Source organism: Schistocerca serialis, chromosome 7 (assembly GCF_023864345.2).
Source record: "Schistocerca serialis cubense isolate TAMUIC-IGC-003099 chromosome 7, iqSchSeri2.2, whole genome shotgun sequence".
Classification (NCBI taxonomy): Eukaryota; Metazoa; Arthropoda; class Insecta; order Orthoptera; family Acrididae; genus Schistocerca; species Schistocerca serialis.
The window spans coordinates 45,887,023-45,912,154 of NC_064644.1; the positions used below are offsets into that span (position 1 = coordinate 45,887,023).

The following is a 25,132-nucleotide window of genomic DNA, read 5'->3' on the forward strand; positions in this document are numbered from 1 at the left end:
TGTTATAATGTTTGCTCCATTGAACTTGACCCTGACAGCTGTGGCCTCTAATCTTTCAAGTGCAGAGAGCTCGCTGTTTGTGTGTTCTGTGTCTTGGTGTATGATGATTGCTGATCCACTTACAGCTGCGCTGTTTGGTCAGTCAGTATGATATATGCAATAGCCTGGAAAGTGTAGTTGTCTGTGTGGCTGGAGCTTAGTTTCGTTCACAATAGCATCTGGATACCCTCCTCCTCCATAAACATGGCTAGTTCAACCCTTTTATTGGTGACCCTGTCTGCATTCCAGAACAGGATCTGTGTCAGTGTTTCGTTGTTTGTGTTTTGGGGTGGTTGTGATGTATTAGACATGGAAAAGTGTAAGTAGTGCAGTGAAAGCTGTTTATGTAGCAGCCATGCACTGGTGGGGAGGGACCATTACAAGTTATGTGCCGTATGTGATGACGAAGCCAATATCGTTCTGGAGGATATCTGCCATGTATGCATGGGGGCTAGTGTGTGCATTGCACCTTTGATTGTTGTAAAGATGTGTGTTCTGTTGGCTGATGTGTTGATTGTTGTGTTTGAGGTCATTGGTTTTGTGTTTGCCTAGTGGTTGGGCTGGCTTGTGTGTTTGTGTTTCATTTGAGGTCGCCTGTGTTGCCAGTTTGGTGAGAATGGGGGGCAGTAATGTGAGTTGTGGTTTGGCTGTCTTGTTGACTTTGTACCTGTGTTTGTACATTTCATTATTTTTGTTTCAGTGTGGCAGCATTCACCTTCTTGTTCTTCATGTTCCTTTGCTTTGTTCCCTGGGAATTTTGTTGCCCCTGTGTGCCACAATCGGAGTTGATTCGGTATTGCTTGGGAAGCAGCTCACTGGATGAGGAGGAGGGGGGGGACATCTTAGAGCTGTTCTGGTAATCACTAGGTTTTCCTCGGAATTATTACACCTCAGAGCATCTTTGCATGTGTTGCACGCTCTATAATTCACCACATGTGCTCCACCACATTGGCGCATTTAGTGGTTGTGCATGGGCCTGGTTTGCGGTGTCGTGCTGCATGGCTGCCAGCACATTTGCTACATTGTGTGGCCGCATGGCCAAACCACTGGCATTGTTGGGGGGGGGGGGGGGGGGGGGCTCATGGTGGTGTGTATATTTCGAACACTATTAGCGTATGAAGCAGGAGTGTCTGCTTCAAAAAGCTGCAGGAGTGAGCCATGTTGGCCAGCTCCACAAGGTAATTTGGTTGTGGTCTGTGTGTGAAGAAACTGTGCATCCAGCTCATGCTCATGTAGCACCAGCCGAGTGAAGCAATTTCTGCCTGTATGATGTCATTTGGGATTGTTAAGTCAGCCCTTTTCAGGACATATATTTGTGTTTATTTGTCCTGGGTTCTGTACATGTGATGTTCTACTCTCTAAGCTTTGAGGAAGCTGAGGAGGTTTGTGTAATGTGTTTTGTTTCCCACGTACAGTGATGCACAGTCCCTGGAACGTTTTGTGTGGTATGTGGTGGGGGAGTGTTTCCTATTGGCTTAGCTTGCTGAGGCAAGCGTAGTTTCATATTATGGCCAGTGGAAAGCTGGTCAGTGTTGTTGTGGTATTCTGTGTGGTGGCACGTGAAGAGCTGCGTGTATTAGCTGCTGCAGATTGTTTGTGGTGTCCCTTGTGTTGCTTGTGTTTGGAACCAGTGTTGGTAGTGTCATCAAAAGCAGTCGGCAGTTGCCTTGTCAGCTTGTGGGCTCACATGTTTTTGCATGTTATTCCTCTTTGCGATGTGAACCTGCCAGCTGCCAGGGTTCATTGTTATCCGTTCAGGGACTGGTTGTCGTGTCGTGTTGTCTTCATCAACATTTCATCCCCATATGGCGCGCAGGTCGCCCAGTGTTGCGTTGAATGTAATAAGACCTGCACCAATGTGGCCGGACCTGCCCCGCAAGGGGCCTCCTCACAACTATATTTGGCATTGATACACAATGCTTCTCTTACAATCGGTTTAGCATAGGTTTCATTTTTAACTTTTTATCACAGTCTGTTTGTAAGTTTTTAATGAGCTGTATTATCAAGTTATTGTCTGTCATTTTATGTTTTAATGTTATCTACATACACGTAGATTTTTAACTTCTTTTTTATTACTGTATCTCCTGGGATAAAAAATATTATGTTATCCTAACCGATACTGTAAAATGTTTGTAAAACAGTCATATTCCATGTCTTTATTAAAATTGTTTATGTCAAAATGTTTCTTTATTTATATATTGTAATTTTTTAAATTCCTCTGTGTTTTATAATTTTAAAAGCTAACTTTTTGCATGAAAATGTAAACTGAAGGAGGATGACTGCTATCAGCTGCATTGGGACATCAAGCGGAATCAGCGGTGACGAGCGAAAATGTGTACCGGATGGGGATTCAAACCCCAGAACTCCTGCTTACTAGGCAGGTGTAACCACTGCGCCATCCAGGACACAGCGTTATGGCAACTGCACGGACTCAGCTGCACAGACTATCTCAGTATGCCTCATGGTCGATCCGCACTCTCACCGAGAGCCACCTACCTGCAGTCCTGTACTGAGATAGTCTGTGCAATTGCAGTAACGTTGTGTCCCAGATGGCGCTGTGGTTACCACACCTGCCTAGCAAGCAGGAGTTCCCGAGTTCGAAACCTGGTCTGGTACACATTTTCACTCATCACCGCTGATACTGCTGAATGTCCCACTGCAGGTGATAGCAGTCATCCCTATTCAATTTACATACGGTGTTTCACAGCTGCGGGATCTGCATGGTGTCTGTCCTTCCAAAGTAACAGACACCATACATTCAAAAACTTTTTGCGTTAAGTCTTTATATTTTGTTACATTTACTTTTTACCTTGTACATTACATAATTCACATTTTTTAAAATATTGTGCCTGTATGGCTTCCTCCAAGGTTTCCATACTCGCACAGTACATAATCGATATACTCATCATATGCTTCCCCATTGGTTATGTTCTCTGAGAGCGAGCTATTGTCTGTATTGTTACTAACACTATCTGTTGATGGCAACTGTTTCTGTTGATGGCAACTGTTTTCCTTACGACTACATTTCTCAGTGTACAATCAGTTTGGCACCTGGCTCCATATACATGAGAGCTGTATTTTCAGTATCTTCTGTGCCCAGTTTAATGTGGTTTGTTTATGTACTTTATTTTCAGTATTGATGGAAACTGTGGTGCACTGTTGCACATATCTTTCCTTAGACATCATTTATATTGTATTTCTTTTTTCTTACTACAGCTATGTCTGATGATGTGTATCGAAACGCATCAATAAATTAATTTGCAGCAAAGACCTCCCACAATACATTGTATCTGTACCTTCATTTCTGTATCAGCTGTAACACGTCAGTTTTACATACTACAAGTGCCAAAATGGAAAAAAATACATAGAACATTCCATTTAAAGAGAAAAGAGTTATTTTTGGACCTCATTAAAACAATGGAAAAACCGAAATGAGATAAATATACTTTGGATAGATAGGCCCTAACCACATAGAAGAGTGTTAAAGGTCAGTCAGGTACATTGGGAAGCAGGCTGTTGGAAAAAATCAACTTTCAAACAAAGTCCTTCATCAGATGAAAGACAAACATACCCACATTTATACATGTACAACTCATGTACACACATGGTCATTGATTTCTCTGGGTGCTGTGGTGTATTGCTGCGATTAGTAGTGATCTTGGCTGGTGTGGGTAGTGGGGGTACAGAAGAGGTGTGGAGCAGGGAGGAGGAGGGGGAGGGAGATGCTTAGGGAACTCAAATTGGAATCTTTGGAGGAAAGATGTTCTTTTTGAGGAGCACTATTGAGGAAATTTAGAGAACCAGGATTTGAGGCTGATAGCAGAATGATTCTACTGCTTCCAACAGACATTTCATGTAAAGACCATGAACATAAGATTAGAGAGATTAGGGCTCCCACTCCCCAAAGAAAAAGTACATATTTTATATTCCAAAAAGGTCCTTTTGCGGGACTGCAGTTTTCCGGGTTTTGCCAAGACCTTCTTTACCTTTCTTATTTGACAGTAATCATCAAAAATACTTTACAATTTCCCTGTCAATATCTGTAAGTACATGGTCTAAAGCTGATACTGAAATTTTTTATATCTTCGTAACAGTGTTTACCATTTGTGCCATGCAAAAAGTGCTAAAAATGAAACTTACTGGCACATTAAAACTGTGTGCCGGACCGAGACTCAAACTCGGGACCTTTGCCTTTGGCGGGCAAGTGCTCTACCATCTGAGCTACCCAAGCACGATGCAGTAGTTTTTTCCACTGGGGGGACTGCAGTGGCATGGGTGTTGGGAAAGTGGATCAGGCTCATCAGTGGTTATGTAGGATTTGCAGCAGAGATAGGAAGATAGTGGAACAGGAGGGGAAAATTGCTGCCCTTCAGGCTGAGCTAGATCAGGCTAGGGAAGATCTGGACAGGTTAAGGAGGGAGAAGGGCAAAGAGAGGTGGGAAGTGGCAACAGGTAGCAGAAGGAACAGGCCTAGAACTAAGTCTGACAGTTTTGTGGTGAATGTCAAAAATAAGTTTGACCTGTTGCTTCAGTTAGAAACTGATGAGCCTCAAGCAGAGGTAGGTGTAGACAGGACACAACAAACTTTCAATAGGAAATTGAAAAAGAACGTAGGAAAGTCATCGAAAAGGAAGAAAGTTTTGTTGTTAGGCAGTTCTCATGCCAGAGGTGTAGGCCAACTTCTGCAGGAGGAATTAGGACCAGAATACCAGGTCACAAATTTTTTCAAACCAAGTGCTAGTCTGGATCAGGTGACAGAGGATTTAGGTTCACTCTGTAAAGGATTTACCAGGGAAGACACCACGGTTATTGTGGGAGGGCCAGGGAACAGCATCGACAGAGATCCTGGGTACAGTATAGAGTATGACCTGGTAAAGATTGCGTCGGCATCGAGACACACCAGTGTTGAATTTGTATCTGTCCTGAGACGCCATGACCAGCCTCATTTGAACTCTTCTGTTGGGAGAGTTAATTTGGAGTTGGAACGGCTGCTTGTGTCGGGTGCGGGGGCTCATATTGGTGTGGTTCCTGTTGATTATCTCAGTAGGTGGGACTATACCAGGCACGGCCTACATCTCAACAGGAAAGGGAAGGGGAAACTGGCTGGGGTAATAGCAGGAAATTTAAGGGGGGGGGGGGGGGGAGGCACTGCCATGAATGGTAAAATACCAGTGGTTACAGGTGTTGGAGCAGCACCTTTTTTAGGATAGGTAAGACAGAAAGATGTCAAGTTCTACGAGAGGTCAGGATTGAAACAAATCTTCAGTTTAGGAAAGAAATTCAACAGCACAATTCTAGCACATTGGATCACCAATCACAGCTATCAATTATAAATTTTCACCAATCACCAGAAATTTTATCTCCACCAAGTTGTATCTCAGTCCTAGGTAATTGCATTGATGAACTGAAGTCACCCAACCCAATTGACATAATCTGCCTCTCTGAACACCATGTGACCACTGGTATAGGAACTAGGCCTAAGCACAATGAGAAACTCAGACAGGAGAGTACTGCAAATGTTAGAATAAGGAAAGGTTCTCATAAAAGTATAATTAAAAATAATGTAAGTATATTTCATCAAAATATTGGGAGTTTAAAGAATAAAGTAGATGAGCTTCTGGTTTGTTTGGAAGATTTAGAAGCTGAGAATGAAATAGATATACTATGCCTGTCTGAGCATCACATTGTTACTGATATGGATAAGGTAAATGTAAGTGGTTATAAGCTCTCTGCACATGTAATGAGAGAAAATATGGAGAAAGGAGGAGTTGCCATATATGTCAAAAGTTATCATTGTGCAAAAAGTATAGAAACAAAAAAGTTTTGTGTAGAGAAACATATAGAAGCATGTGCCTGTGAGCTTAAATTAAATAAAGGCACATTTATAATTGTAACTGTATATAGGTCCCCATCAGGAAATTTTCATCTATTTCTGAAAAATTTGGACTCCTTGTTGTGCTATCTGTCAGACAGGGGGAAGCAAATTATTATTTGTGGGGACTTCAATGTAGATTCTCTAAAAGAGGGTAATAGGAAAAATGACCTTGAAGTATTACTCGGTTCTTTCAATTTGACACCTGTTATTGATTTTCCTACTCGGGTGGTAAAGGATAGCATCTCACTGATAGATAACTTCTTTATAGACCAAGATAAGTTTAACCAGATAAATGCTCAGCCTGTTGAGAATTGTCTTTCTGATCATGGTGCACAGCTAGTTACAATATATGACATAGCTCCATTCAGCAATACTAAACAGTCCTCCAAAGTAGTACGTTCAGTCAACAATTTAACAATTGCAAATTTCTGGGAAAGCCTACAGCAGTTAGACTGGGATGGTGTGTACCGTGAACCTGATGCCAATTTAAAATATAATTTATTTCATGACATTTTTGTAAATGCATTTGAAAACTCCTTCCCCAAGAAAATAGTTAAATATACTCGTAAGAAACCTTGTAACAAACCATGGCTTACTAAGGGTATAAAAATATCTTGTAACCGGAAAAGGGAAATGTATCTGACAGCAAGAAAGAGTAGTGACCCAGAAACTATCAAAAATTATAAAAACTACTGTGTTATATTAAGAAAAGTTATTAAAAAATCCAGGAGTATGTGTATCATGTCTGAAATCAGCAACTCTGATAATAAAATTAAAACAATTTGGAATATTATTAAAAGAGAAACAGGTCAACCAAGAGCACAGGAAGACGGTATTACCATCAAATTGAATGAAAACTTTATGAACAAAAAGTCAGAAGTTAAAAATATTTTTAATAATCATTTTCTAAATGTTGTGGATATAGTAGGATCCAGGTGTTCATTAGAAGATGCTAGGCTGTTAATGGAAGAGGGCATACCTATGCAATTTGATACAATTGAAATCTCACCCACTTCTCCCTCTGAAATTAGGAAAATAATAAACTTCCTTAAAAGCAAAAACTCACATGGAATTGATGGCATTTCCAGCAAAATACTAAAAGCTTGTTCTCAACAGATAAGTAAGATTCTCAGCCACCTGTGTAATAGCTCTCTGGAACAGGGCATTTTCCCTGATAGACTGAAATATGCTATTGTTATACCTTTGCATAAAAAGGGGGATAGATCTGATGTCAACAATTACCGTCCAATCTCCCTTCTAACAGCTTTATCCAAAATTTTTGAGAAAGTAATGTATTCAAGAGTAGCTTCACATATCTGTAAAAATGAAGTACTAACAAAATGTCAGTTTGGTTTCCAGAAAGGTTTTTCAACAGAAAATGCCATATATGCTTTCACCAGTCAAATTTTGAATGATCTGAATAACCGAACACCACCCATTGGGATTTTTTGTGATCTCTCAAAGGCTTTTGATTGTGTAAATCATGAAATTCTGCTAGACAAGCTCAAGTATTGTGGCATGAGTGGGACAGTGCACAAATGGTTTAATTCGTACCTAACTGGAAGAGTGCAGAAAGTTGAAATAAGTAGTTCTCGTAACATGCAAAGATCAGCACATTCCTCAAACTGGGGAACTATCAAGAATGGGGTTCCACAAGGGTCAGTCTTGGGTCCTTTGTTGTTCTTATTATATATTAATGACTTGCCATTCTATATTCATGAAGAGGCAAAGTTAGTTCTCTTCGCTGATGATACAAGTATAGTAATCACACCTGAGAAACAAGAATTAACTGATGAAATTGTCAATACTGTCTTTCAGAAAATTACTAAGTGGTTCCTTGTAAACGGACTCTCACTGAATTTTGATAAGACACAGTACATACAGTTCCGTACAGTGAATGGTATGACGCCATTAATAAATATAGACCTTAATCAGAAGCATATAGCTAAGGTAGAATATTCCAAATTTTTAGGTATGTCCATTGATGAGAGATTAAATTGGAAGAAACACATTGATGATCTGCTGAAACGTTTGAGTTCAGCTACTTATGCAATAAGGGTCATTGCAAATTTTGGTGATAAACATCTTAGTAAATTAGCTTACTACGCCTATTTTCACTCATTGCTTTCATATGGCATCATATTTTGGGGTAATTCATCACTGAGGAATAAAGTATTTATTGCACAAAAGCGTGTAATCAGAATAATAGCTGGAGTCCACCCATGATCATCCTGCAGACATTTATTTAAGGATCTAGGGATATTCACAGTAGCTTCTCAGTATATATACTCTCTTATGAAATTTGTTATTAACAACCAAACCCAATTCAAAAGTAATAGCAGTGTGCATAACTACAATACTAGGAGAAAGGACGATCTTCACTATTCAACATTAAATCTAACTTTGGCACAGAAAGGGGTGAATTATACTGGCACAAAAGTCTTTGGTCACTTACCAAATAGTATCAAAAGTCTGACAGATAACCAACAAGTATTTAAGAAGAAATTAAAAGAATTTCTGAATGACAACTCCTTCTACTCCATAGAGGAATTTTTAGATATAAATTAAGAAAAAAAAGAAAAAAAACAAAAATATTAAAAAAATATAAAAAAATAAAAATAAAAAATAAAGAAAAACAAAAAAACACAAAAAAAATAAAGTTGTTATATTAACTTAAGTATGTTGTTAAATTAACCTAATTATGTCATGTATTGGAAAATTCGACTCGTTCCACATCATTACGAAATATCGTATTCATGATCCATGGAACTAGTATTAATCTAATCTAATCTAATCTAATCTAATCACGCCCCGTCCTCACAGCTTTACTTCTGCCAGTATCTCGTCTCCTATCTTCCAAACTTCACAGAAGCTCTCCTGCGAACTTTGCAGAACTAGCACTCCTGGAAGAAAGGATGTTGTGGAGACATGGCTTAGCCACAGCCTGGGGAATGTTTCCAGAATGAGATTTTCACTCTGCAGCGGAGTGTGCACTCCGCAATATCCTTTCTTTCAGGATTGCTAGTTCAGACTCTTCCAGGACTTTGATTAGTTTTTTAAAGATTGTGTCCCCATTGCACCAGGAGAGTGGCACGCAAGCGCGCGCGCGCCCGCACACGCACGCGCCCACACGCACACACACACACACACACACACACACACACACACACACACACACACGCACACACACACGCGCACGCACACGCGCACACGCACACACACAAATAATAACTTCTCATAGATATCTAGCTTCGTTAGTTCAGTGGCTGCCAGTTCAAATGTATGTCTACACCAATATTAGGGAAAGGACAGATTGCTTCACTCACCATAAAGATGACCCACTGAGTTGCAGGCAGGCACAACAAAAAGACTGTTACACATCTAGTTTTTGCCCACAGCCATTTTAAATTCACTACATTTTACTAAGGATGGACAAGGATATTGTGGAAGATGGATGAGTGGATGTCAAAACACCACTATAGAAGGGCTGGAAGGATCTTGGGTAAGATGTCCCTCATACCAGGGCATTACAATAGGTAATACCTATCATCATGCCCTGAAATGTGGGACATCCTACCCAAGATTCTTCCCACCCCTCCTAAAAGTAATGTTCTGTTGCCCACCCACCCTACACAACATCCTAGTCCGTCCCTTTGCCACTCCCAATCCCAACCCCTTGCTGCAGTGATAATATCCCCGTGGAAGATCCAGGTGCAAAACATGCCCAATCCACCCACCCAGCACTTCCTCTTCCAGTCCTGTCACAGGCTTCTCCTACCCCATCAGAGGCCGGGCCACCTGTGAAAGCAGCCATTTCATATACCAGCTCTGTTGCAATCATTGCGCAGCTGTTTATATTGGTGTGACTACAAACCAGCTGTCCACCAGGAAGAACAGCCACTGCCAAAACTGTGGCCAAGATCATGGTAGACCACCCTGTGGCACATCATGCAGCTGAACATAACATGCTTGATTTCAGTGGCTGCTTCTGAAACTGGGACCTCTGGGTACTCCCCTCCTCCACTAGCTTTTTTGAGTTGCAGTGATGGGAGTTATTCTTACAACACATTCTCTGCTCCCAAAATTATCCCATCCTGAACTTATGGTAACTTATTGTCACCACACCCTCCATCCAACAGTTTCTGCTCCCTCTATCCTGTCACCTCCTCCCTATTCATGTCCCCTCACCCTCATTGTGTGTCACCCTCTGCCAATGCACCCACCCGTCTTTCCTCTTCCCTGTTCCTCTCCTTTTCTGCTCCTGTCCCCGTCCCCACTCTGTGCCCTACAGCCTCCCAACACTGTGCCTGTCAGTCTTTGTCATGCCTCCATCTAGTCCCTGCATGCTCTGCCAGATAGCGCTCTTCTCTCCCCCTACCTGTACCCTATTATCCCTACCCCTTCCCTACCCCACTCCAGATTGATGCTGAACTTGACAATGCATTCCGGTCTGAGTTGTTGTCTGGAACTCAACGTGTCACCTATATGATGCTGATATTCCAACTTACATTTTCCATTGTCTAATTGTGATCACATCATCTGTAGTTTTAAAATGGGTGTCATCTCTGATGTGAATACAACATCCTCCACCTATTGCAGTAGTTTTACAGTAGCAACTTGCACATTCTTAAGACAATAGCTCTATATGCTACAATTCATTATCTCGGCACCAGTGTTCTGTAATGCATACCAACTTCAAGTTGGTGTACTTTATTTTGAATGGATTGCACATTTTGATGAATAATAGATAATTTTGAACAAGTATCTGTGGTGTCTATGTTCCATGCTCATGATCAAGAAAAAAATAAACTTTTAATGGAGGATAGTCAGTTTTCATGGTTTACCCAAAAAAAGTCCTAGTCCTCATATCCATGACAGCAGATATAATTTGACCATTATTGCCCCATACCAACTTTCTATACTCTCACTAATTAACTTCACCAACCTCACTTTTCCATTGATGTTGGAGTCCAGGCTGTACCTCAGATGAAAACTGCTTTGACAGTCATAACCTTAATTCAACATAATAAAACTTGGTTCTGGCATGACATAACAGGCACTTTTGGATATAAAATTGTTTGAAATTTCCATCCCTTTCTTTATCAATCTCGTTAGTTATTTTTATTTTATCAGCTTTCTTCATGTGATTAAAGTTTTCATATTTTGTATCTCTTTGAGGAATTACCTGCAGTTTCTCTGACATATCTTGGAAGATGGAACCACCTCCTATTGCAGTGGCGTAACAGAATGGGTTCCAGCATGTTCTACTAATTAATACAATTTTGCACACACATAAGAAAAAGAACATTTGTAAACACAGAGATTATTACTTTAAAATATGCTGCTCCTAAGTCATGATTGTGCTATCTTTTATTCCAGGAAGTTCACTCAGTCGACGTATAAGAGGGCGTGGTGCATACCGGTATGCTGCAGGCAGTGCATCGGAAAGTTCGCGCTTGTTGGTTCCAGCACCTGATGCTTCACCAGCTGCCGACACCAGTAGGAGTGCTCCTGCGCGCCTGATTGAACAACGCACGAGCTATGAGAGTATTTCATCTCCAGATGCTACCTCTCCTAAACAAAGTGCCCAGCCTGTGGATGAACAAGATCCACTTATTGATTTTAGTCCAGATGAAGCACAGCCTGCTTCAAAGTTCCCTCAGTCCTAGTCATCAGATTTCACTTTCCAGAGAGAGGAAAGTGCAGTGAAAAAAGACATTTAAGTAAGAATCCAGAAATTATACATAGAAGAGCAGGATATATAATGGTAATTTTTAATGTAATTGATTTCACTGCTGAATTTTTTATTGCATGTGCTCAACTTTTAGATGGGTCTTGTTTAATTTGCAATTTCTTTATTCTATACTAAACAAAATAACTCTGCCAAGTAGTGGAGCTAAATAAAGAAGTTCCTGTAACAAATAGACATGCCTGATACATTTTACACTATCGCCATTGTTAATCGTCTTGAATGGCATAATACACAAAATGCAAATACTTGTTACGTGGTTGAGCATTAACCATTTTATTCATCTGCTGATTACAATTTGTTTACAATATGACTGATGTATAGTACATATTTAGCCATCGTCACCCAAGCCAGTCAGTAATGTTATCAAATCTGTGACTTTGCAATGATGGAAAAAGTCAAAATATGCCAACAAAGTCAGTTCTCTTTATTAATGATGACGCAACATTCATACAGTTTTATGTACAATTTACTGCAGTTTCTTTTCTAATAATTAATCTGTCATTATCCTTGAGCAATATGACAGTAGAAACTCTGTGCTGAGGAATAGGAACCTGTAATAGACACTAAATCGATGAGGTAAATAATACCATCCAAAGCACTTAGAAGTTTGGATAACTCTGGGAAATATAGTTTGTATTTTCACTCATTGTCAGTAACAAAGCTACTTGTGTCACACACACAATTGATCAGTGGCAGTAAGAAGTGCCACTGCTGGTTGTTATGAAAACAGTAAGTCACTGAGTAAGTGGCAAACTGCATGAGAACAAAGGGCAGGCAGATAAGCCGCTCCATTGCAGCAACATTAAGAGGATGAAACAAGTGACAAGTGGGTCAAACTAATAGTTTCCGTATACATGTTCACGAGTTTCTTGGATCACATCCTTTCCATTATTGTTGCAGACCGGTATGTCAGTAGCAGGATCAGGAGGTAGCACTGGTGTGTGTGTGTGTATGTGTGTGTGTGTGTGTGTGTGTAAGCAAGCTCGCGCACCATCACATGCTGCACTTGCTGTAGAGGTAGATGTGAATGGTAGAGTGATGTCAGCACTAGGGAGTGGGAGATACATCTGGAGAATAAAAGAAGAATATGGTGATAGACACACAGCTCAAATAGGTGCGGAAAGAGAGATGAGTGAGGGTAGGTTGGAGACTTTTTAGTTCTCAGTAAAAGGTAATTTTTTCTACTCACTGTCACCCTGCCAACCTCACTACTTGGCATCAGACTTTCCACTAAACAGTTATTTTTAAGGTATTTTATAGACTTGACATAATAATTGATATTTAAGATCCATCATCTGGCAACTTTTTTTGAAAATAAAGTGTAATGTTAACGTCATTACACAAAATACAGATTTGGACTAAAAACACTTTCTGCAGATCAATACTAGTATTACAGGACTGTTACTGTTTTAACATTGTATTTTGTCTCCTGTGATGTAAATAGTTCTGTAATAATTTGTTACTTTTACACAAGTGTCTGCAGTACTTCAATATTTCTGGTTTTATAGTCAGATGTTTCAATGAAACCCATCATCAGATAACATGGCAGTGTTGCTAGACTGACACAGTGTGTAAGTATAGTATTAAACAACAATGCATTGTATAAATTATACAGTGAAACTGGTTTCTTCCCCTGTACTTTGGTAGTGGAGAAAAATTTAACACTTTTCCACAGCTTTTATTTTGATGATGTGTTTGTTATTTTGGTAGCGAAGATCAGTGAAATGTTTCAGAATTTCTGAAGTCACTACATTGATGAAACTTAGAAAATTAACTGTAATTTAGCATTGATTTGATGCTAAGTAATTTTATTTTACAATTTGTCTTAACACTAGCAGGTAGTGCTATGAAGAACAGTATTTTGATGAATGTATTAGCTGTACTTCGTCCAAGTTTTATGTATTAAGAGTTGCTTTGTGCAGCTGTGAGATGTTAAAATATTTCCATTGATCATGTTGCAATAATGGAAATTACTGGATGGAGCAATATGTAAAATAAGGGAAAGGCAACCCCTCACCTATAGTGGATCGATGCATGAAGCACAGTTACACGTAACAGAAAACAGCCTTCACACTAGCTCTTTTGTCAGCAATAATACACTTATTCACACACTGAGACCCAACCGCACACTCATGTGGCCATGGCAAATCTTGTCATCTTGGGTATCTTTGCTGGAAAAGGAGCTAGTGTGAATGCTATTCTCTGTTATGTGTTACTGTGCTCCAAGTATCAGTCTGCTGCATGTGACTGGTTGCCTTTCTCTCATTTTAGACAATGTTTATGCTGGTTATTTGAAATCCAAAGTGTTTCACTTCTCCACATAACACCATTAGAACAACAGTAAATTGGAATTGGAAGCCTATGGTCGCATATATTAGAGAATAGTTGAACACTGACAGAGGTTGACTGATTTTTCAGTCAGATTTGTTTTTTTATAAAGTGATAAGTCAGCTGTTGAACCACAACAGTCAGCTATATGCATTATTAGTACTTAAAACTGCATTTTTTATATGCAGGAAATGGAATTTCTCCTTGCTTTTATGTCTGCATTTCTGTTGCAGCTGTATCAGCATACAATATATTTTATACTGTGATATTTTTCAAAGAGAACACTTGTTGTAATCATGTAACAAAATAAATATTTTTCAGAAATTATTTTATTGGGCTGTCTGCAGTTATACACTCTTTTGCACAAACACCCAACACATTAAGAGCAGTCTGGCTCCAGCAGCCAGAGACTGTGATCATGTGTGTGTGTGCGTGTGTGCGTGTGCGTGTGCGCGCGCGCGCGCGCGCGCGCGCGCGCGTGTACTGTCTATTTTTGACAAAGACCTTGTTGGGCAAAAGCTACTTTTCAACAGTCTTTTTGATGTGCCTTTCTGCAACTCGGCATCTGCGCTATGTGTGAGTAGCAACTATCCTTTCCATTGTGTTATAACAGCATCATACCCATTCATAAATGCAGGGCAAATGTTAATACCCTCACACATGTGCCATTTTAAATACAATAGTAGATGGATGTTTCTTATGTTTCTTTGACCGGGTAAGTTTATTTATTTATTCGTATGGTGATTTTATTCAATATACAGTTGATATAAGGCAAATGATTTTATACAATATACATATGATATAAGACAAGATTAAACCTTAAAGTCCGTGTTTTTCAACCAGTTAATTAAGCTGGGTGTGAGAGCGAACAAGTCATTGGGAATTCCAGGGTATGAATGAAGTGGACAGCGTTGGACTAGATGTTCAATTGTCTGCTCTTCTTGATTACATTCACACATTGGTGAACTGATCCAGCCCAATTTGTACCTGAAGTAGCTACAACAACCATGTCCAGTCCTTAACCTGTTGAGGCGGCACCAAAGTTTCCTCGGTAGATCAAAACCTTTTGGCTTCTTTGTGGGATCAAGGTGATGGGCTCTTGTTCCCAATGTTTTTGTTGACCATTCATGCTTCCAGCTTTCATTTAGATCAAAACTATCCACGATGAGTTGTCCTGCAGTAACACTTGCTGGTCGTCTTGATCGCAATCATTCCTGTGGCAGATGACAGAATTCCTGGTGCAATGGTAGAGAAGGTGATGCAGAGATTTTCTTGGCCTCCCTCAGTAGAGCTTGTTTCCGCCTTAAGTGAGGTGGAGTGATGTGACTCAGTACAGGTAACCAGTGGCATGGGTTTGATTTGATGGAACCAGTAAAGCCGTGCATTGTGTTGTTAAGTTTTGTGTCTACCTTCTTCACATGTACACTTTCCAACCAGACAGGTGCACAATACTCGGCAGCAGAGTACACAAGACTGATGCCAGTTAAATGCAGACAGTCAGCAGAGGTTCCCCAGGTGGTACCACTGAGCTTATGAAGTATGTTGTTCCTTGCAGCAACTTTATGAGAAAGCTTGGTGATGTGCTCTTTGTAATACAGGGTTCTATCTAGAGTGATTCCGAGATATTTTGGGAAAGGATTGTACCTCAACATTTGTCCATTGAGCAGAACTCTTGGTTTGTAGTTCGCACCATTAATTCACTAGGTGGACAGAAGAGACTTCAGTTTTTGATGTGCTTGGGATCAATCTGCAGGTCTTAAAGAAAGTTGACATCTTCTCCAGATTCATTCACCATCTTCGAAATTACTGCTCTGTGCTACCAGTGCGATGTCATCAGCATAGATGAATTTAGTTGATATTGTGGTTGGTAAATCATTAATGTTCTGATTTGATCCATTATAAAAGACTGGTAGCAGAAGATTTATTTATTTATAAACAAACCTAAATCATTAATGTATAAATTGAATAGTGATGGGGCTAAAACAAATCCCTGTGGTAGTCCATTATTTAGCTTCCGTTTGTGGCTTTGAGAGCTGCCTAGAAACACTTCAAATTGCCTTTCACTAAGCATGCTGGATACTATATATCGACAATTTCTCGACTTGGTACAACTTGCAGTAGCTTGTAAATCAGTCCCTGTTGCCAGACAGAGTCATACAAGGCTGTCAGGTCGATGAAGACAGCTGTTGATTTCAGGTGGCCTTGGAAACCTGCTTCAATATGGGTAGTTAGGGCAAGAACTTGATCGGTGCAGCTGTGTCCTTGTCTGAAGCCAACTTGTTCAGGAGGGGTGGCAGCCTCGATGAACGGTGCTATTCTGGTTAGGAGGACTCGTTCCAAAAGTCTGAATGTACAACTGAGCAGTGCTATAGGGTGGTAACTTTCAGGGCTGTCGTCAGGCTTGCCAGGTTTGAGAGTGGCTATAACTTTCGACAGTTTGAATGGTATGGGAAGTTTGTTCTTTTTGAGTATGTAAATGAAGAGTGAAGTGAGCCAGCATATGCAGTGTGGGCCCATGTTCTTAATAAATTCATTATAGATGTTGTCGGGGCCAGCAGCCTTACCGACTTTCAGTTGTTTGACAGCACTTTCTGCTTCCGCTATGGGAAGGCCCTGGAAAGCGGCTCGTTTCTTGGGCACTGCGCTTGAGGTTAGAGAGTTTACATTTTACTGCTCTGGTATGATTCTTGTCTCTCTTTACCCTTGTGAGGTCTGCGATCCGGTTGGCAATGAGCTTGGGACTCAATTTAGGATACAGCTTTTTGAGGTGAGATGTTGCTTGCCGGTTAGCCCATTCATGCTTTCCTACTTGACTTGACAAAGTTCATTTCTTTGAGTGTTGCTTCCCATTTCTCTGGTCTGTTCTTGTTTAAAGAGTGGAGTAGCTGTGAGCCCACTGTTTGGTTTCTAGAACTTTGGTATTCTTGATTTGCTGTATAAATTATTTTATTACTGTAAACCATAATTGTCCAAAACAAACCAATTATTTTACATCAGAATTCACTCAGATTGTTTAAAGATTTCTTTTCCCATTTTGCCTTGACTTTCAGGTGGGTATCTCTCCCTCCCTCCCTCCCTCCCTCCCTCCCTCCCTCCCTCCCTCCCTCCCTCCCTCCCTCCCTCCCTCCCTCCCTCCCTCCCTCCCTCCCTCCCTCCCTCCCTCCCTCCCTCCCTCCCTCCCTCCCTCCCTCCCTCCCTCACTCACTCACTCACTCACTCACTCACTCACTCACTCACTCACTCACTCACTCACTCACTCACTCACTCACTCACTCACTCACTGGGCATTTAGCATGTACCATGTGAATGTGGTACGGCATACATCGGCCAGATGACCAGGACTGTGGACATCAGGTGCAAAGAGCACCAAAGGCACACCAGACTGAGAGAGGCAACCAAGTCAGCAATTGCCGAGCATTGTTTAGAACTCAATCATTTTTATGAAGTACAATGAAGCCAAGATTTTAACACTAACATCAAGATACTGTGACAGCATTATCAGAGAATGTATTGAGATTAAGATAATGGAGAATCTCATTTACCGGGAGACCGGTTTCCAGCTGAGCTTGGCTTGGAACTCAGCACTGGATCTTCTGAAGACGCAACGTAGGCAACATCCACATCCCAAGGTACACAAGTATAATGATGGAATTAGAGATAACAGCCCAGTACATGTAACAAAGGACATACGTGAAATGGTACCTCACACAACAGACACAATACCTGAGAACGTTCTTCCTAGTCTTGAGCAACAATTTGAACACAATCAGCCTGAAAATAACACTGCAGCCGCTCCTGGGTGGGGGGGGGGGGGGGGGGGGGGGGGGGGGGGCGGGAACTTCGGACAGAACACCTAACATGGCACACCACAGTAACAATATCCTAATTCACAGAAGACTCAAATGACGACAATCAGAAGATAAAATGTTTAGCACAGCTTGGACACCATTCAGAACTTAATTCCGCTATATTGACAATGGATAATAACCAGAAAGTACATGCACAGCATTCGGAACAGGCATGGATAGAAGAAAATGTTAGAGCCATTGCAATTGGATAGCGCACACCGTGGACATAGCACCAGATGTGATGCAGACTGCAGAGAGAATGCCTAGCAGAATGTAGCATAAACACTGGACTCTTTCCACACTGGAATCAGTATCAGACAGCACCTGAAGAATTCTGCAAGAGACGCAGTTGAAATATCATGCAGGAAAGATGCGAATAACCGGCAAAAATCCGAGTAATCAACACAACACTTTCCCGATTGTTCTGATCCAGTTCTGGCATTTCCTCCTGCCAATAAGATGTTCTTAGTCTTCTTAAAACTTTAGTTTCTACAGTTAGCTTGCACTGTATGCTCTGTGGTGTGAGGCTGCTTCAGAACTTCTTGGATTGTCTGTCTCAGCCACCAAACTACTGATGCAATCAGATTTGCAATGTCTCTGTGATCTTTCCACTGATTTGGAAGGACTGACTGTAATATGGTCTTCTTGTCTTGGCCTTATATTTCTACTGCAAACTGAAACTCACAAAACTGCTAACTCCTCTTGTGTCATTGCCAAATCAGCTCAAAGTTCCAAGTTACGCTGCCCCCTTTTCTAATTTCGTGTAGCAGTAGTGACAATCATTGTGTTTCTAATAATGTCCAGCTTCAAAGTTTCAAGTTAAGCCACCCATTTTCTAATGTTGTGTAGCAGCAGTGACAATCATTGTATATCCCATAATGTCCAGCATCATTCCTCAAGTAGGTCATATTACAAGATCCAAAATGAAAATAATGCAGACATACCTCACAGTGGTTGCCATTCCTGATGATTCTGCAGCAGTTTGCACTCGTGTCCACTGTGACAGTCAGGGTATTTGATTAAAATGCTTTGCTCAGAGAAAGATAGCATATAAAATTGTTTAAAAATGAGAATTAGTAACAGTTGCATTACATAATTTAAATGTACTATATCTTTTAATCTTAAAAACTTCACCAAAATAAAATTTCCTTGTGAAAGAAAATTACTCATGAGAGACTATTTAATTCATGCAAGATTATGTTCACATGGTTTTTAAGACGACCTTATTTTATCTCAAGTGTTGATTGGTGAAGATGTTGCAATGTGTAGTGGTGCAGGCTCAAGCCACAGTCTGATGCCGAAATCCAGGAGCTTGCTGATACCCGTTAATGCAGCATTAATACCATGCCAGTGGCTCTGCAATCACAAGCCAGACATTGGGCCAATAACCAGCGTTCTGAAAATTTTCATCAGCACTTGGCAGGCTGCATATGCATTGTCAGCCACAGCTAGATCTACATTCAAAATGAAAGTTCTGCTCTGCAGTGGTGCGTGCACTGATATGAAACTTCGTGGCGGATTAAAATTGTGCGCCTTTCTGAGACTCAAACTTGGGACCTTTGCCTTTCACGGGCAAGTGCTCTTCCAACTGAGCCACCCAAGCATGACTCACAACCCATCCTCACGGCTTTAATTCCACCAGTATCTCATCTCCTACCTTCCAAATATCACAGAAGTTCTCCTGTGAAACTTGCAAGACTAGCACTCCTGGAAGAAAGGATGTTGCAGGCTGAGCTACCCAAGCACAATTCATGACCCATCCTCACAGCTTTAATTCTGCCTGTACGTCTCCTACCTTCCAAACTTCACAGGAGTTCTCCTGTGAAACTTGCGAGACTAGCACTCCTGGAAGAAAAGATAACCACAATATCCTTCCTTCCAAGAGTGCTAGTCTTGCAAGATTCGCAGGGGAACATCTGCGAAGTTTGGAAGGTTGGGAACAAGGTACTGATGGAATTAAAGCTATGAGGGTGGGGTCATGAATTGTGCTTGGGTAGCGCCTCGGTAGAGTACTTGCCTGTGAAAGGCAAAGGTCCCAAGTTTGAGTCTCAGTTCAGCACACAATTTTAATCTGCCAGGAAGTTTCAAGTTCTACATTGTCATGTATAAGATCTAGGCAGGCTGGGCATTTTGCAACATTTGGGCTTCAAATTGGCATCCCCTGTGTGTTTACTGTCACCACGAAGCCACTAACTTCTTCTGCCATCTCCCATCCTGATGGGACAACCAGCCAGGCTCCAGCTGAAGCCTGGATGAGCCAGGAGTTGAGCTAAAGTACTCCCAGCTCTGAGCCACTGGTGTCTGACAGTGCCAGTCACAACCATCTGGGCAAAAGTCATGAAGTCCTGAACTTGGGCCATCCACTGTCTCCCACTGGGGCCACACACTGACTCCTTCTGACTGCAGTTACAAGAACAGATGTGCTGCAACTTGACACTGCACTAAGCCGGAACAACATGCAACTAGTGTGGTCATCACCAAACTGAAACACTCCGCTGTAGAGTGAAAATTTCATTCTAGAATCACCAAACTGTATTGACAAAAAGCGCCGACATCAGCGCACCATTGCCAGTCTGCCACAGCTGCATTCACCGCCCACTGTGAACACCACATGCATCCTGTGGTAGTATGTCTGCACCGTAACTTAGAAATCAATAAATTATTTGTCACCATTGGCTGCCTTCATCTTCTGTAACTACTCACCACCTCCACGAGACAACCACTCACCCATATCCCTGCACATCCTTTACAAGAAGGAATGACAACAATGACAGTTGCAGTACACCAGTGGTAGTCAACAGAATGTACAAATAAATGCTGACTGTAAGTTTTTTTTCTATATGGGCCTGTATAGTTATTTTCTGCCCTTCCTTTTTTTTTCTTTTCTGATGTATACTGTATGCTTCTGGTAGTAATAGACAGTGTCTGTTATTGCATCGGTGCTGAAGTTCAGTGTCTCACCTTCGGTGGCAATCCAGCACTCACTTAACACTTAGCGTGCAGGTGATGTGATATTACAATGCTTGTGGGAAATGCAAATATGCCTTAGACATAATATGACGTCGTACCAGTTGTGATGGTTTTCCACAGTGTCAAATGTAAATTTATGACTCCTGCAAACGTCTGTCAGGTCTGCAGGCTTTGTAGTTTTTGTAAAATTAGTAGTAGCATTATTACTAGAAAAATTTGTTGCTTTTCGAACCCTTGTTATCATCTCTTGTTTTGTAGGTGTTAGCCGACATTCAAGTTCTCCTTGTTTTGTGTGCTTTTGTATTCAAAACAGGCAGTGTAGAGCAGAAATGTTTGGAGCAAATGATTTACAAAGGCACTGACGAGTCAGCAGCTGATGGAATGAAATGTTTGATGACGATTCAGGTTACACCTTTATCATACTATTTTCACACATTGTGTTGTTATGAGTAATTTTCCTGCAGGTTAGTCAGGAAATCAATGCAAGCATATGATTCTAGAGAGTGTAACGTCGGTCTATGCATCTCTCCGTGTTTGATTTGTATCCCATTGTACTCCACTATGAATGCTAAACTTTGCTTTGTTCTTGGGTTTTGTGTGTTTCTTTAGATTTAAATTTAAACAGAAAGATCACTTGTTTCTTACCAGGGCCTGTACTCAAATATCAGAACTCGTTTTCCATCTTTTCTGTAACAATAATAATAATATTGTGAATTGAAGTTTCATGTGTGAATTCAGATTTAACACTAGCAGTGCCAAAACATATATATTTAAAGCAGAAAGTCCAATAAACCTAAAAATATTTTGAAATTCCAACTATATATTTGTACATACAAGTTATAACTTCCAAAATATCACTTATTTTAACCAGTCGACAGGTAGTGGCCGTTATGTGCTAGACCAGCACTGTAAATGTTAATAAAGTTTCTCACAAGTTAAATTAACAAGAAGATAATGTAATATTAGTTAAGGATTTTATAAGTCTAAGGGAAGAAAGAAGGGAACAGTCAATTCCTAACATATCCCCACCTGTTCTGGATGCAAACACCATCTCATTAGTGACTTTGTTCCTGGGTAAATCTGGGAAGGATTTTATATATGTGCAGACATGTTCAAATTTTTAAACTAAACGATTATTTCTGATACTCTTTAAGTTTTCTGGTGCAAAAATAGGAGAGAAAAGTGTAATAATTGATTTGTTTAACAATGAATACAGTTTTGTGTAGGGAAAATGCCACAGATATTCACACATGCAGAGAGTGCTGACATGGTGTTTGTCTATGGTTTGTCCAAAGTGAATTCCAGAGCTGCTGTCAGAGAATACCAACACTGATTTCGGAATCGCAGAGTGCCAGATAGCAGGGTGCATAGCAGGGTGTTTCACTGATTGCGTGAGCATGGTATGCTTCCCAGCATAAATATTGTGTCTGAACATCCCATACAACAAACTCTTAGTGAAGCTGAGAACATTCTTCAAGTAGTGGAACGCTACCCTACTACTAGCTCTAGAAGAATTGCTGCCCACTTGGTATTCCACAAAGAAGAGTGATATGCACAGTATATGAGCATGGTCTGTATTCCTTTCATCGGCAGAGTGTACAACATGAAGAAGATGCTGCCACCCGGCAAGAATTCTGTCAGTGGATCATTGCCAGTGATTGATTAATTCCACATATTCTGTTCACTGATGAGTCAATATTCATCTGCAACGGAATCAACAACATGCGCAGCTCTCATATATGGGCAAATGAAAATGTGCACACTACTGTGGAAACGAATTTTCAGTGACGTTTCTCAGTCAACGTGTGTGGTGCGGTATTATTGATGGCCAACTCATCGGTCCAGTTATTTTAGATAACCATCTTACTAGGACACAGTATCTTGAGTTTCTTCAAAATGTGTTACCAGGATATGTGCAGGATATCCCTTTGGCAACACGAGCTCGTATGTACTTTCAGCATGATGGAGCTCCTACACGTTCTGTATGGCCAGTGATGCAGTATCTCAACACAGCGAATGCTGGTCATTGAATCAGTCGCCGTGGAGTCATTGCTTGGCCACCAAGATCACCTGAACTTATCCTGTTGGATTACTGTTTATGGGGGTGCCTGAAGAGTGACGTATACAAGCGCAGAGTGGACACAAGAGAGGAACTTCTCGCTTGTATTTTACGTGCTCGTGCCAGGTAAAGTAATGCAAAACTGAGCTCCAATTGGTGACACAACTCCTGTCTACAAGAGCAGCAACATGCATTGAAGTTGACAGTGGACTGTTTGAATTTCATCTGTGAGGAAATGTACACAATTAAACAAACCATATCGTAACAGTATCTTGATTTACGTCACCTGTACCTTTCCCATTCTTAGCTGTTTTCATTGGCTTAATTGGAGACTGTTAAGAAAAGGGCATATGTTTATTAGAAGTTTTTTGTTCAGAATCACCAATAGTATCACCCGTCAAAGCATGTACCTTTCCTCCTGACTCACCCTGTATACTGTAGCTCGTGAACTTGCGTGTTTTTAGCTATAGGAACAAATCATGGTGTTTCCAAAGAAAGTGAGGTTATGGGGAAGACAAAAGATGTTTGACCTCAGAAAGTTTCAGCTGTGGTAGCACTTGCCAACCTCTGGTGGCCGAGCGGTTCTACGCACTTCAACCTGGAACTGCGTGACCGCTACGGTCGCAGGTTCGAGTCCTGCCTCGGGCATGGATGTGTGTGATGTCCTTAGGTTAGTTAGGTTTAAGTAGTTCTAAGTACTAGGGGACTGATGACCTGAGATGTTAAGTCCCATAGTGCTCAGAACCATTTTTTTGTGGTAGCACTTCTTGCTGAAAATCATTATACACAGCAATAAATTGCTGACAGAATGAGAATATCACATAAAAATGTCAGCAGAATCAAACTTTCAGCACAGGAAGGTGGTGAATACAAGCCAAACAGGAAAGGAAAACGTGGACGTAAAAGAAAAATCAGTCCTAGAACAATGAGAAGACTTACGAACATTGCAACAATGAACTGTAAACTTACTTCTATATACATGAGCCATCAGATGAAAGGTTTGGGTGTTGAAGTATCACCTGTGACAATGAGGAGGAGGCTGTTTGAATGTGTTTTAAAGGCATGAAGACCAAGGAAAAAATATAAAATCACACCTGGCATGAAAACCAAAAGATTGCAGTGGGCTAAACAACTTTAGGAGTGGACAAGTGAGGATCGGGCTAAGGTATGCGCAATGATATGGTAAATTAAGTGAGTCTGATGTATAAAGTGAGGAGTTTTGGCTTGAAATTCTGATGTTTTATTGATACGGAAGAAATGCACATTTGAATTTTGGGACTGTTGTGGTCTCCTATGCTACTATTCCCAACTTTTCTAACTTGCAAATTTGTACACATGCTTCAGGTGCGCTTCAGTGATGAACCTGTATTCACTGTGATGGAAGAAAGAAGCCAGTATGTTCATCACAGACCTGGAGAACAGTTCAAAGCTGAGTGTGTGCAGCAATGTGTGAATTATCCAACTTCTGTTATGATCTGAAGTGTGATGTCCGTGAAAGACCCTGGCAGATTACACATTGTTGAAGGGACAATGAGGCAAGAATATGATAAATAAATCCTTGAAAAGGAACTTTTCCCCCAAATTAAAGAGTGGTTTCCTAATAAAGATGCCATTTTATGCATGTTGGGGCACCTTGCCACAAAGCCAAATGTTTTTCCAAGTACTTAGAAGAAAAGCAACTGAAAGTGTTGCTCTGGCCAGGTGGTAGCCCTGACATGAACCCAACTGAGAATTTATGAGCTATTGTGAAACAGAGGATAAGGAAATTTACAGTAACCACCAAACAAGATCACAAGGAGAAACTAGAGTAAGTTTGGTACCATGAAAATGATATTAAAATGTCATGTGAAAAGTTAGTAACAACTATGCCAAACAGAATAAAAATGTGGATTAAGAACAAAGGCATGCAGACAAAGTATTCAATGTACAAATATATTCTGTATGTGGATGTAAATGTGTAATAAATGTAAAGTTTTGGAAAAAAGGTCTTTAGTCTAATAATTTGAACACATCTGTATACAATTTACATACATGTGCAAAATTAGGGAACTGAAATGACAAACAGTACTTAAGTATGGCCCAACTGAAATTAGTGACTAATGCTAGAGCATATGTGATGTTGCAAAACTCTCAATCTTTGCAGGATCTGTAGGAAGGACTAGTGGAGCATTATATGAGAGGTGTTCAGAAAGTTACCTCTATTTGGCTGTACAGAAAAAAAACTTGCATGGAAAAAAGATTTTATTATATACATCTTGAAT

General features: G+C 40.7%; 1 protein-coding gene across 1 annotated transcript in view; it reads left to right on the forward strand.

The window, feature by feature from the left end:
* LOC126412392 (transmembrane protein 184C) overlaps positions 1-14,321 on the forward strand; it is an 85,428-nt gene extending 71,107 nt beyond the window's left edge. The window contains exon 8 of the mRNA XM_050081969.1: positions 11,294-14,321. Coding sequence (XP_049937926.1) covers positions 11,294-11,583 — 290 coding nt within the window. The 3' untranslated portion in view covers positions 11,584-14,321. The remainder of the gene's footprint in view (positions 1-11,293) is intronic.
* The last annotated feature ends 10,811 nt before the right edge of the window (positions 14,322-25,132 follow it).